Raw genomic sequence first — 14,468 nt, forward strand, 5'->3', positions numbered from 1 at the left:
GATGGACTTTTATTAATCTTGTTCAGTCTGTCTGTGACAGATTCATATTACTTAAGTTTATATGAGACTGATGTCTAAGCAATGATGCCAGTATGCACCTGAACCTATCCCTTTTCTAGTGTCTGTACTGTTTTCCCTATGCAGGGTATGATCTTCCTGGATTAAGGTACCGAGAAGTTGAGTCATTACCTCAGAATGTCACCTGACATTAATTCAGTATAAACCAGATGAAATATTTCTGACCCACCACCACAAAGATTACTATTTTGGGCATAAAATTACTGATATCATCCCAATTCACTGAGTCTGTGAGCCTTGGTTTTCGGTACTAATGAATTTTTTGTTGTTGATAGTCTTTCTGTAAATGAATTAATGTAATTTATTAAGCCAGTCAAATATTTGTTCCATTTTGCCTCATCTCATTATGTATTGTCTTAATATCTACTCATATAATCAATATATGAGTTCTAGGAGTGTGATGCAAAAATCCTGCAGGCACATGATTCCACGTTTAATTATACTTTTTCTATGAAAATCGGCTATTAAAATAGTACCTGTTAGATATTTTAACATTTAAAAAGTATACACTATGGGAAATGTGGAATGTGGTTTAAAGAGAAACCCCTTCATGCCTGTCCCATTATCTTTCAAATGCATCTGTTTCTCCCTCCCATCATCTTGCTAGGCTGTGGCTGTATAACTGTTACACACTACCCCAAGATAAGTCAGGAGACCTCAGACTCAGAAACAATTTGGAGAATGTGTTTGGAGTTTCTTCTTATCTGACTAAAATAAGTTACAGTCCCAAAGGGATAGAGATGGCACTGGTCATGCCCCGTTGACTCTTGTATAAAAGGAGCCATTTCTCCTCGCAGGGACTTGGCTTTTTCCTTGTCAGCAGGAGATTTCCCAGATTGGAACAGAGCTGCAAAGAGATAGAACAGGGGGACTGTCTATCCCATTTTTCCCTTACACTGGTGGTTGTTCTTTCCACAGGCAGGGTTGTGTCTCCAACCCAAAGCCTCCCCACTCTGTCTACTCTTCCAGAGGTGGTTCTGTCTCTGTTATAGTTTAGAGGACTCAGACACAGGTTCTCTCTTTCTTCCCCATTATTTCTCACTCTCAGAAAGAGAGATTTGTAAAACTGCTGGACCAGCTGCACAACTCACTGAGGATTGACCTCTCTACATACAGGGTGAGTGAAGACATGGCTGTGGGAAGGATAATAGATATCAAGCGCAGTGTCAGAGACACTGTAGGCCAATCTTGGCTATAAAGATTGAGGCCAGGGAAAACTGGTCTGTGTCATCATGTCCACCCAAATGGCCAATGCTGCTGACACCTGTGGTTTTCTTAACTCCAAGGATCATGTGGTGTATAAATAGCACATGGTGTATGGTTGCTTTTTATAGACAGTTGGCTTTCTAACCTCACTCTTTTTTTTTTTTTTTTTCTAACCTCACTCTTAACACTCTACTAAACTTTCTGGTGACATTCTCATTAGGGAGTTTCTTGAGGATAATCTCTTCCAGGAGTAACCTTTTAAAAAATTAGATACTTAATTACATTTCTTTTTTGCATTTTTCCATACTCTCCTCATTTTCCAGGGGAGGTGTGAGAATCTGGCTGGGGGAGAGAGAGTAGCTTGGCTTTTGCAAATAATTTGTATCAGAGATCATGTCCATTCCTAGGATAAAGGGAGGAAATCGGTGTAGTAGGAGGATGGGTACCTGGGACAGGACAGGATAAGGAAATGGGCAGTTTCTCAGTTCCTCTTATGTTAGATCTTAGAATGCCTTTATTACTTGCTTTAAAGTGTTGTGAATTTTCAGAACAGGCAATATACGCACATTAAAAAGTAAGTATAAAAACAACCTTAAAGTCAAAAACAAGTGAGGTTTTAATTATCTGCGCTCGAGCGCCCTCCATTTGCACAAATAATGGACAGTTGACTGTATATCTTATATTTGGCATATAAGTAGCCATTTGAAGGTTTAAAAAACTGACCATTAAAGTGAAGAGAGGCTCAGCATCTCCCTTCAGCTCCTCATGGCAGCTCCCTCCTAAGACTTGTGCCAAAGTGAATGATGTAAGGATGGCTGGAAATTCTTAAGGAGCTCACTCCAAAAGCAGTTCTGCTCAGAGATCTGCCATCTGCTGGCTGCAGAACAGTAGAAGAGCTGGGGTCTATTGTACGGAAAGTACAGGTCCTGGACCTCAGTTTGGTCTGTAGTGTGGCTCCACTTATATTCCAAGATATACAGTTAGACTGTAACTTTTGAAGAACTCAATTGTTTGTGTGTAAGACTGTTTATCCAAGAAAAGCATGTGTATAAGTGTGTGTGTGCCTGTGTGTTCTTTTGTACAGTGCTTATACATTGCATGGGAAGTAGGGCTGGAGGGAGGATGTGTTGCTTTCTAGGGTGGGGAGTATTAACCCCTGCTTTTGGCAAGAGCCTATTTGTATCAGTAGAAAAGAAAGAGGGAGACCTGTAACATTAAGTGTTTTTGCCCAGCTCAACTAGAGAAAATACCAGTGAGTAGCAATTAGGGAAGCTTTTGATGTCATTACTTTTGGCAGGGAAGGTTTTCATAGTCCTCTGTTCCTTTCTTACATTTGCTTGATTTGCAACAGAATAATTTCCCTGCTGGGAGTCCTGAACGGCTTCAGGACTTAAAATCCACAGTGGATTTGCTGACCAGCATTACTTTCTTCAGAATGAAGGTAAGAAGTGGACTGGGCTTGGGTGGTGCTGGGCTGAAGATTTGGCTACAGGAACATGAAGAATAAGAATCACTGGGTAGAGTCAGAGGCTACAGGATTCATCACCTCTAAGCTTACATTTCCATGTACCTGTTCCCTGTGTTACTTCTGAGAGAGCACATAGACTATAGATCTATGAGGATGGGCTGGAAGTTTTCCCTGTCAGCTTTCCTGGCAATTTTGTCACAGGGAAAGGTCTAGGGACCCATACAGGGATGAAAGAATCTAGAGTAGGTTTGGGGTAGTACTAGGAGAATATCCCACCCAGGTGAGCAGGAGCTTGGGCCCATATTTCTTCTTTTAATTGGCAGGTACAAGAACTGCAAAGCCCTCCAAGAGCTAGCCAGGTGGTAAAGGATTGTGTAAAGGCCTGTTTGAACTCCACATACGAATATATCTTCAACAACTGCCACGATTTATACAGCCGCCAGTACCAGCTGGTAAGAGGTTCTGGATCAGGTGGGGTCAGCCATCAGTGGCTCTTTGGAGCCTCAGCTTTCCTTCATGATGGTGCTGGAAAGGCACTCAGAACAAAGCACTTGATGTTCTCAAGAGTGAGTGAGTTTTGGAGTATAAACCATGTGGACCATGTGAGATATGTGGATGGAAAGGGTCCCCTGGGCAAGATGAGACATACCTGAATTGAACAGAAATGGCAACAATAATGGTGCTGAAGAAAGTAAACATGAATTCATGCACAGTTCACGGGTTGAGTAGGTGAATTCTCAGTCTATCCCAGAGTCTTTTTTTCTCCCCTAAGTTTAACTTTAGTCTTAGTCATGTGGACCATGGTAAGTTCTGGGTTGCCTTCCTCTGAGATCTGAAGTGGACTCTCTGAGCTGCTGGCTCCTGGAAGGTTTACTTTTCCCTTTAATCACTTCTCTCTGAAATGTGTGGTTCTTCTGGGCATATTCATCCACTGGCTATCAAGGCTGACCCTATCCTTCTGTGAGGCTGTGAGACTTGTTTTAGCCTGGCATCCTAAGTCAGTAGCTAATGACTTAGTACATTTTTCTAGATCCTTCTAATAGTATCCTCTGTCCATGCTCCCAACTTATTTTAAAGCTAGCACTTACGTCTAGCTCCAGTTACTCAGTTCCAGTTCCAGTCTTAGGAGTTTCTTGCTGACCATATATTTGCAGTGGATTCCCTTTAGTCCAACAAATATATATTTAATGTTTGTTCTAGGCCAGCTCTGAGGAGAGCACAGTTCTCCTTCAGTAAGTTTGCAGTCTCATAAACATATATATACCTACAATCAAAGAAGTCTGTTTGAAGGGCCTTAAAAAAGGGATAAGATTCAAGGAATTCCAAGGAGGAGAACATTCTTTTCCCACTCTTGATCAGATACTGGGAAAAGCTACATAGAACAAGGGGCGTTTGAGATAACCTATTTGGACAAACAATGATGGCAGGACAACCTAAATCTCTTGGACATTTATCTTTAGGTAAATACATCCAATTTGTGAAGCCTCCTGAGTATCCTAGTAAAGACTAAGATCTTGTTCATACTGCCTCTTCTCATTCCCAAGTGTATTTTCTGTGCCAGCCATGGATTTAAGGCTTCTTGCTTTTAAGATTTATAAAACTTCCCATTGGTTCTGAAGTCCGTGGGAGGTTTTCCTGAGGGCTTTGTTTTACTTGATATGTTCTGGGCTCCTCTGTCATCTGTCTGTGGCAGCTCTCTGGTGGAGGCAAGATACTGTTCTCAGCTTTGATCTTTCAACTATGCAGAGTCTGTTTGAATATTTGGTCTCTATCCCCACCATGAGAATGAACTCGACTTTGCAAGAGAGTTCATAAACTATTCAGGGATACCCTTTGGCCTTTGTATTTTGATATCTGCTTTGTACTTTTTCTCAATTTCATTTTTCCTTATTCCATATATACATTGACCTAAACTCTTGATGTCTTTTAAAATTTCCATCTATTGACCTTAAGTCATTAGTTCATTCATCCATCCATTTACTTATCAAACAAAGCATTAGACATAAAGTCGAGTAAGAGATATTTCAGCCTTTAGGGATCTCATTGTTTGGTGGAAATCAGGGCAAATTACTATATTTATTTTTTTGTTGTTGTTGTTATTTTGTTTTTACTGCATTTTATTATAGTTGAAGTTTTCTGATACATCTACACCAAAGATTCACAAAGGGTGCTCTGGGAGCCCAGACCAGGGATGTCAGGAAAACCTCTCAGAGGAGGTAAAGTTCAATCTGAATTTTGAGGAAGGAGTAGGACTTAGCTAAAGAAAGGGGCTGGAGGGAAAGGGCATACCAGAGAGAAAACAGAATTTTGGAGGCACAGAATTATGCATGAGTAGGTTAAAGAAGTATATGCAGGCTGGGCGTAGTGGCTTATGCCTGTAATCCTAGCACTTTGGGAGGCCGAGGTGGGCAGATCACTTGAGGTCAGGAGTTCAAAACCAGCCTAGCCAACATGATGAAACCCCGTCTCTACTAAAAATACAAAAAAATTAGCCAGGCGTGGTGGCAGGCTCCTGTAATCCCAACTTACAGCATGAGGCTATAAGATTGAGCTATCTGAGATCAAATCTTAGTTCTGCTGTTTACAACTGCATGACTTTGGACAAGTCATGTAACCTTGCTGCCCTTCACTCTCCTCATCTGTAATTGAAGGTTATAATAATTTCTACTCAATGGAGTTGTTGTGAGGATTAGATAGGATAATGTGTGTAAAGGTCTTAGCAGGGTGCCTGGCACATAATAAGCAGTAAATAAGTGGTGGTGGTGTGGTGATAGATGGAACAAAAAGAGTTGTAAGGTATGAGGTTGAGAGACAGTTATATTCTGGAAGATATAAACTAAGGAATTTAAACTTTTTTTGGTAGATATTAGTTTTTTTAAAAAAATTATTATATTTTAAGTTATGGAGTACATGTACAGAACATGCAGGTTTGTTACATAGGTATACACTTGCCATGGTGGTTTGTTGCATCCATCACCCTGTCATCTACGTTAGGTATTTCTCCTAACGCTATCCCTTCCCTATCCCCCAACTCCCTGCTATCCCTCCTCCAGCCCCCTAACCCCCAACAGGCCCCAGTGTGTGATATTCTCCTTCCTGTGTCCATGTGTTCTCATTGTTCAACACCCACTTGTTAGTCAGAACATGCAGTGTTTGGTTTCTCATTCTTGTGTCAGTTTGCTGAGAATGATGGTTTCCAGCTTTATTCATGTCCCTGCAAAGGACATGAACTCAGCCTTTTTTATGGCTGCATAGTATTCCATGGTGTATATGTGCCACATTTTCTTTATCCAGTGTGTCATTGATGGGCATTTGGGTTGGTTCCAAGTCTTTGCTATTGTAAATAGTGCTGCAATAAATATACATGTTCATGTATCTTTATAATAGAATGATTTATAATCCTTTGGGTATATACCTAGTAATGGGATTGCTAAGTCAAATGGTATTTCTAGTTCTAGATCCCTGAAGAATTGCCACACTGTCTTCCACAATGGTTGAACTAATTTACACTCCCACCCGCAGTGTAAAAGCATTCCTATTTCTCCATATCCTCTCCAGCATTCGTTGTCTCCTAATTTTTCAATGATTGCCACTCTAACTGGCATGATATGGTATCTCAGTGTGGTTTTGATCTGCATTTCTCTAATGACCAGTGATGATGAGCTTTTTTCAGGTTTGTTGGCTGCATAAATGTCTTCTTTTGAGAAGTGTCTGTTCATATACTTTGCCCACTTTTTGATGGGGTTGTTTGTTTTTTCCTTGTAAATTTGTTTAAGTTGCTTGTAGATTCTGGATACTAGCCCTTTGTCAGATGGGTAGGTTGCAAAATTTTTTTCCCATTCTGTTGTTTGCTGGTTCACTCTACTAATAGTTTCTTTTGCTGTGCAGACCTCTTTAGTTTAATTAGATCCCATTTGTCTATTTTGGCTTTTGTTGCCGTTGCTTTTGGTGTTTTAGTCATGAAGTCCTCGCCCATGCCTGTGTCCTGAATGGTATTACCTAGGTTGTCTTCTAGGGGTTTTACGGTGTTAGGTCTTATGTTTAAATCTTTAATCCATCTGGAGTTAATTTTTGTATAAGGTCTGAGGAAGGGATCCAGTTTCAGCATTCTTCATATGGCTAGCCAGTTTTCCCAACATCATTTATTAAGTACCGAATCCTTTCCCCATTGCTTGTTTTTATCAGGTTTGTCAAAGATCAGATGGTTGCAGACGTGTGGCGTTATTTCTGAAGCCTCTGTTCTGTTCCATTGGTCTATATCTCTGTTTTGGTACCAGTACCATGCTGTTTTGATTACTGTAGCCTTGTAGTATAGTTTGAAGTCAGGTAGTGTGATGGCTCCAGCTTTTTTTTTTTTCCTTAGGATTGTCTTGGCTATGTGGGCTCTTCTCTTTTTTGGTTCCATATGAAGTTTAAGGTGTTTTTTTTTGTTTTTTTGTTTTGTTTTGTTTTGTTTTCCAATTCTGTGAAGAAAGTCAATAGCAGCTTGATGGGGATAGCATTAAATCTATAAATTACTTTGGGCAGTATGGCCATTTTCATGATATTGATTCTTCCTATCCATGAGCATGGAATGTTTTTCCATCTGTTTGTGTCCTCTCTTATTTCCTTGAGCAGTGGTTTAATACAGCTAACAAGGGAAGTGAAGGACCTCTTCAAGGGAATTTAAACTTCATTGAATGCTGTTGAAGGGCTTTAAGCAGAGGAGTAAGACTTTGAGATTTTCTTTGTAGAAAGATCACTGATAGCTGCAAGGAGGAGGGATTGGATTGGAGATCAAAGACCAGTTCAGAAATCCTTGAATGATATAAGAGCCTGATCCAGGATAATGACAGAAAAAATAAAAGGAAGAAATGTATTCATGTGATATTAAAGATTCTTTCTGGGTTTCTAGTAATTTCTTGAAAATGCAGGCTAATTAAGGACTGTGGAGGCTTTTCAGTGACATGGCATCCCACGTAAAGGCCCTGTTCCTGTCCTTCTATGCCTTTGTCTTAGTGGGAGATAATGTGTGTTCCAGCTTCCCTGTGGTGACTCCTACTTCCCTTTTCTGGGCTCTGAATATAAAGTGATTTCTCTTTACCTGAAAGGTACCATTATATTCCCTTGTCTTTTCCCAGGCAAGGCCCTTTCTTATCCAGCTAGCCCAATATCTTCCTAGATGTAGTTCTTCCCCCTAATAACTTCAGAGAGTCAAGGGAAGTCCTACTCCACTGAAAGGCTGAAATGCACACTATATCTGTGCAGTAGTTCCTGCAGAAGTTGAAAGAGCTTTCTCAGAGCTGAGATATGTATGTGTGTGGTGGTGGTGTGGTGTCAGTGAAGGAATACCACCAGAAAAGGAGCGCTGCCTGCCTGTGGGGGCCACATAGAACTAGACCTACTTAGTGAGGCTGGAGGGGTTGTTAGCCAGGGAGTTACTCTGCTCATAGCAACTGAGAGAAGGAAGAAGGAGGATAAACATCTTTATGTCTCCTAGACTAACCAAGTTTATCAAAGCAGTGCCCTGGGGCTGAGGAGAGAAGTTCTCGGGGATAGGCTCCCTGTGTCTGGGGTCTCACAATAGTCACTCTTACAGAACAGTAATAGTTTTGTGGAAGACAGCTCTAGGAGAGGAAAGGTCCGTAATTCTACAGGAAGAGGTATGGGGAGGGGAAGAGAAAGAGGATCATTGGAGACATTCTCCACATTCTACTCTGACTCTCCCTCTCTCTCACTGTCTCTTCTGGATCAAGAAGCAGGAACTACCTCCAGAGGAACAAGGGCCCAGCATTCGGAACCTGGATTTCTGGCCAAAGCTCATCACACTTATTGTGTCAATCATAGAGGAAGATAAGAATTCCTACACACCTGTTCTGAACCAGTGAGTATCACCCTCTTTGGCCCTGTATGTTGGTGGTTGGTCTGTCCATCTGTCTAACAACCTGTTTCTTTCCTGTCTCTGTATGTTTGCAGTGCCACCTCTTCTTCCTGTCCGTCCATCTGTCCCTCTGTCCCTTGTATCTGTCTGGGTAACTGTTTCTGGAGACAGGTGTGGAAATATAATGGGGATCCCTGCCCAGACTGAGCCAGCCTCCCTGAAGTGAGAGGCTTCTGGGATTGTGGCTGCCATAGGAGCCCCAGGGGATCCAGAGACCATGTGTGTATGTGTCTGTCCACTGGCAATAAAGTGGGATTCTTCTAGCCCACCCCCTTGCCCTTTCTCCTCCAGGTTATTTAGCCTGAGCCTACTTTCCAGCCTTTGCCTCTCAATTCCCTGTCTTCTGGGCATCTTCTGCTCCAACCCCATCTTGCCTACGGGGCTATCCCAACTTGTCCTGCCCCCACTTGTCATGTCACTGGCCCCTGGACCCCCAGGTCCCTTTTCTCCAGATTGGACCTAGCCCTTTTCCCTAGGATTCTCCTCTCTCCAGTATGACTTCCAAGAACTAGGCACTTTAGCCTTGAAATGAATCAAATCAAGTGGCTCTTGCCTTATTCTCTGACTTTGGTTTCTTCCGTGATCCAGGTTTCCTCAGGAGTTGAATGTGGGAAAAGTCAGCGCAGAAGTGATGTGGCATCTGTTTGCCCAAGACATGAAATATGCATTGGAGGGTAAGGGTCTGTCCAAATCAGTGGACTGCCAGGCTCCTAGCCCAAGCTCCTCATTCACTATCCCTTTCCTCTTCTAGACAACTACAAGTTCTGGGTGAGTGGTATAGTGAAAAACGAAAGGAACTCTAGGCTTGGTGGGAGGTAGGCCCCAGGAGACCTTGGGAGGGCAAAGTTGCAGCCAAAGGAAATAATGAAAATGGCTATGTGGATGTAGATTCCTCCTTCTAGCTTTGGAACAACTGCCTGTTCAAGACCTTCCCAGCCTAGAGATCAGCTTCTCCCATAGTGGGTAATCTTAGGTGATCTACTTCCTGGAGAATGGTCTTGTGAAACTTCAGTTTTAAAGAATCAGAGAACCTTAAATATGCAGATAGATATAATTGTTTTCTTATGCTGGGGACTCTCTGGCCTGGCTTTTCTTGAAAGCTGCTCTGGATTAGTATTCCAATGCCAGGAAGACACTTCTTCCCTCACTTCTCCTGTAGAGCAGGGCCACAGGCAAATTATTATTCATCTTTATTCATTCAGTTTGTTCTTTTATTCATTTCCTACTTTGGTCCACAAAGATATCACTCCCTATCTGTATCAGACCTTCCCATCTGTACCCATCTGCACTCACCTATTTAGCAGCCTTTCCTGCCTGTTTATGTATGGTAGTCTGTCTCCTCAGTCTGTGAAAGCCCATCTAGGAGGAGGAGGAGCCATCTGGGCAAGGACAAAGCAGAGTCTGGATCTGTTATTTGGGTGGGATGGCAGGACAGATCAGCCACCCTCAGACTCTTAAATTTGTGAGGTTTAGAATCAGTGAGTCTTGTGACTGAAAGAACCTTGAAGATCTGTGTTATATTTGAGCCAGCCACAGACTACACATGTGTATTCTGTAATACAAGCCCAGAGCAGGGCTCCCTGCTGTCAGGCCAGTGAGGAGGTCACCCGTCTCTCCTTCCAGATGCCGTTTAGCCTGATGGGGAGTACAGTCTCAGTTCTTGAAGAACTCCAGCTCCAGTGGGTTTGGGGGAAAAGAGAAAATACCTGTGAAAAGTGAATCAACTCCATAAGAGAGGCAGTGTGAGGTGGAGCAGAAGTTTTCAAACAGAATTATCTCAGGAGCTAAGTTAAAGGGAAACCCAGAGGCTAGGCTTCTTTTACATGATGCCGGCTCAGCCAGCCCTGCTTTTATCAATCTTACATGGGATTCTAGATGAGATATTTTTTTGAAAGGGGAGTTCTGCTAATGTTTAAAACAAACACAAAAGGATTCAAAACTTCTACTTTAAGAGAAAGAATTAATGTTGGTCTGATTTCAAACCTCAATTTCACTGCCTACACTGCAGGGTGAATTTGGTCCAAACTACATTTTTATGAGCTCCCATTTTCTCATCTGTAAAATGGGAATGATGATAGCGTCTATTTCTTTGAACTGATGAAGTACTGAGATGTTTATTACATGGTTAGCACATTGCCTGGCGCTTACTCAGCACTGACTAAATCTTAGTTATTAAGAACAGTAAGAAACCATCGTAGGCTTATGAGCAGAGATGCAATGTATTTATTTTAATAGATATTTTAATAAGATTTACTTTTTAGTAGCATTTTAATAAGATTTACTTCAGTGGGAGATGAGGGCAGCAGGGAGAGACCAGAATCAGAGAATGCAGATAATGAAGAGCTGTTGTAATAACTTAGGGATAGAGGGCACTGGGATTAGAGAAGAGAAGTGGAGAGAGGAGAATGGGCTTTGAAAGACATTGGAAGGAAGCCAGAACAGGACTTGGGGATTGTCAGAATATGGAGGGCAAGAGAAGGGGAGGAGTTTGGAGGCCTGGATGATAGGAGAGTGGCATTGAATCTGACTATAAAAGGAAAGTTGAAAATGCTGTCCTTCGCCAAATATTTTGTAAGTCAACATTACTGAGGTATAATTTATGTACAATGTAACAAGAATACTTTAAGAATATAATTTGATGAGTTTTGACAAGTAAGCCCATCTGTGTAACAACTCTCCCAATTAAAATACCAAACAAAAGTTCCTTCTTGCCGCTTTACAGTAAATCCCCACTCCATTCATCAAATGTTTATTGAATATTTTCTTTGTGCCATGTACTGTTCTGGTTATTGGAATCCAATGAGATAAACAAGGCATAGCACCATCCCTTAAGAAGCTCACAGAGCAGTCTAGAAAACAGTCTTATAAATTGGCAGTTACAACACAAAGTTATAATGCCACAAGAGGAGTAAGCATAGGGTGCTGAGAGCACATAGGAGAACCATGTAACCCAGACTCTGAGGACCTAGAAAGGCTTCCTGGAGGAGGTGATATACAAGCTGAAACCTGAAGGGCAATAAGACTTAGCCAGGAGAGTGGTAGTGATAAGAAAGAGAGACACGGAACATTTCATGCAGAGGCTGGGATCTAGAGAGAGCTGGCATGATTGGAGAACTGGAAGCGCAGTAATTCAGTGTGACTAGTACTTCAGAGGGCAGGGGAAGAAATAAATAAGACATGAAGATGGAGAGATATGACAGTCAGATCATGAAGGAGGTTGTAAGCCATGCATAGGCCTTCGGACTGTTTTTTTTTTTTTTTTTTTTTTTTTTTTTTTTTTTTTTTTTGAGACAGAGTATCGCTGTGTTGCCCAGACTGGAGTATAGTGGTGTGATCTTGACTCACTGCAACCTCGACCTCCTGGATTCAAGCGATTCTTGTGTCTCAGCCACCCAAGTAGCTGAGATTACAAGCATGCGCCACCACACCCACCTAAATTTTGTATTTTTAGTAGAGACAGGGTTTCACCATGTTGGCCAGTCTGGTCTTGAACCCCTAGCCTCAAGTGATCCGTCCACCTCAGACTCCCAAAATGTTGAGATTACAGATGTGAACCATTGTACCCAGCCAACTTTTGGACTCTGTCTTGAGGCAGTTGGAAGCCACTGATATATGTCAAGCAAGGGATTGACATGATCAGATTATTATGTAGAAGGGCCACTTGCTCGGTCTGCAGTGTGGAGAATGGATTGGGAGGCGGAATGACCAGTCTGGAGGCTGCTGTAGTAATCTGGATTAGAGATAGTGGTGATGAGACCTAGGCAGGTAACAGTGTAACTAGAAGGAATGAATAGATTTTAGAAACATTTGGGGGCAAAATCAGGGGCTGGTGATTTAACTGGATACAAATAAAGAAGTGGAAGGAAGATTTGAGGATAATTCTCAGCATTGAACAAGAGGGTAAGATTAGTTGATGTACCCTGTTCCACTTCAGCTGTAGATGTTAAGATGGTAAGAAATAGGGGCAAGTTAAATCTAGCCATGATGAAATGTTCTGTCAGAAGCTTATATAGGCCAGGCATGGTGGCTCATGCCTGTAGTCCCAACACTTTGGGAGGCTGAGGCGGGTGGATCACCTGAGTTCAGGAGTCCATGACCGTCCTGGCCAACATGGTGAAATCCCATCTCTTCTAAAAGTATAAAAATAGCCGGATGTGGTGGCACATGTCTGTAATCTCAGCTACTCGGGAGGCTGAGGTTGCAGTGAGCAGAGATAGCGCCACTGCACTCCAGCCTGGGCGACAGAGTGAGACTCTGTCTCAAAAAAAGAAAGAAGAAAAAAAAAAAAAGGCAGCAGCAGCTTATATAGACATTACCAGAACCAAAGAGAGCTTAGGGGGAGATATCAGCAAACTGGGTAGTTGAAATCATGAGGTTGGAAGAGCTCTTCAGGAGGAGAGGAGGGGGTTAGGTGGAAGTCAGGGACAGGAGATTATGGATTGGCCTTTCTGACAGATTTTACTCCCACTGATCAGACAACTTTACTGGAGCATGATTCCATGGGACTTGTTATAATAGTTTAAAGTATGACTGGTGTTTCAGAATTTGTCAGTTAGTTTTTATACCAGAGAAGTTAATGTAGAAATTAGGGCTGGGGGCCAGAATGCAGATAATGAATTGGCAGAGAAAGTGAGAATTCTATGTAAAAACAGTAACTTAAAAGATCACTAAAACAAAGAGTTAGGGAGTTATGGAGTGATGGGCAGCCCTGCTTGAAAAGGAAGGTGGAGAGCCCTCTGATATTTCTAGGTTCCTTTTTTTTTTTTTTGGATGATGTCTTTATCTGTCGCCCAAGCTGGAGTGCAGTGGTGCGATCTCAGCTCACTGCAACCTCCACCTCCCTGGGTTCAAACTATTCTCCTATTCTCCTGCCTTAGCCTTCTGAGTAGCTGGGACTACAGGTACCCACCATGATGCCTAGCTAATTTTTGGTATTTTAAGTAGAGGTGGGGTTTCACCGTGTTAGCTAGGATAGTCTCAATCTCTTGCCCTTGTGATCCACCCACCACTCCTGGCCCATTTCTAGATTCTTAGACTGGTTTAAGAATAGCAGTTAAAAATAATAATAATAGCAGGGGATGGGGGTGGAAGAGAGGGTCTCTCTTTGGATGTCCCTGAGGGTCTCTCTGATGTCCCTGATTTTTTCACTCTCTTTGTTGCCCATTGGTGTCTCTGCTCTGTCACAAGCAACCACTGTCATTCGTATACGAAAAGTCCTCTTTCCGGGTGGTAAGAACTTTTGGTTGTCCTTCTGCCTCTAGTCTTACACCTTTTCCCTCTTCTGCTCACTGCTTCATAGAAGAGACTGCAAATGCAACTTTAGATGGAGACAGTGCTGCCTGCAGTGCCAGGGGATGAAATTCCCGGGACTTGAAGTCCTTTGAGGCTGAATCCTGGGCTTCCATTTCCTCCTTCAGTGTCTGCTGCACTAACTCACAAGGGCCAGCTGCCCCAGCCTGGATGTTCTGCCTTGACTTGGAAGAGCATCACCAATGGCAATTCAAAGTTCAGCAACATAGTCCAGGCCACAACACAGTCCAGGCCACAGATAGTGGCCTTCTATTCTCTGTTGCTTAGTCCTCTCCCACATTTGCTTGCTTTTATGTTGATGTGTCAGCATACAATTGATTTTATTATTCAAATTAGTGCTTCAACTATAAAGGGGGTAGAGGAAGAGAACCTGTGGGTGTGGCCAGTGCTCCAGACTCTGAGCAAATTGAGAGTGATCTTTGTCCTAGATTTTCCAGAAGGCTCTGGAGATTCAGCTAGATGACTTTTTCAGTTCATAATAAGTGC

The 14,468-nt window shown here is 42.4% G+C and overlaps 1 protein-coding gene across 8 annotated transcripts in view; it reads left to right on the forward strand.

Moving 5' to 3' along the window:
- UNC13B (unc-13 homolog B) overlaps positions 1–14,468 on the forward strand; it is a 237,284-nt gene that overhangs the window by 213,632 nt on the left and 9,184 nt on the right. For all 8 annotated transcript variants that reach the window (XM_074395019.1, XM_074395017.1, XM_074395018.1 and 5 more), the window contains 5 exons: positions 1,127–1,195; positions 2,636–2,725; positions 3,076–3,204; positions 8,488–8,615; positions 9,261–9,346. In XM_074395019.1, the coding sequence (XP_074251120.1) occupies positions 1,127–1,195; positions 2,636–2,725; positions 3,076–3,204; positions 8,488–8,615; positions 9,261–9,346 (502 nt within the window). The remainder of the gene's footprint in view (positions 1–1,126; positions 1,196–2,635; positions 2,726–3,075; positions 3,205–8,487; positions 8,616–9,260; positions 9,347–14,468) is intronic.

The sequence above is a fragment of the Saimiri boliviensis genome, chromosome 2, assembly GCF_048565385.1.
Source record: "Saimiri boliviensis isolate mSaiBol1 chromosome 2, mSaiBol1.pri, whole genome shotgun sequence".
Classification (NCBI taxonomy): domain Eukaryota; kingdom Metazoa; phylum Chordata; class Mammalia; order Primates; family Cebidae; genus Saimiri; species Saimiri boliviensis.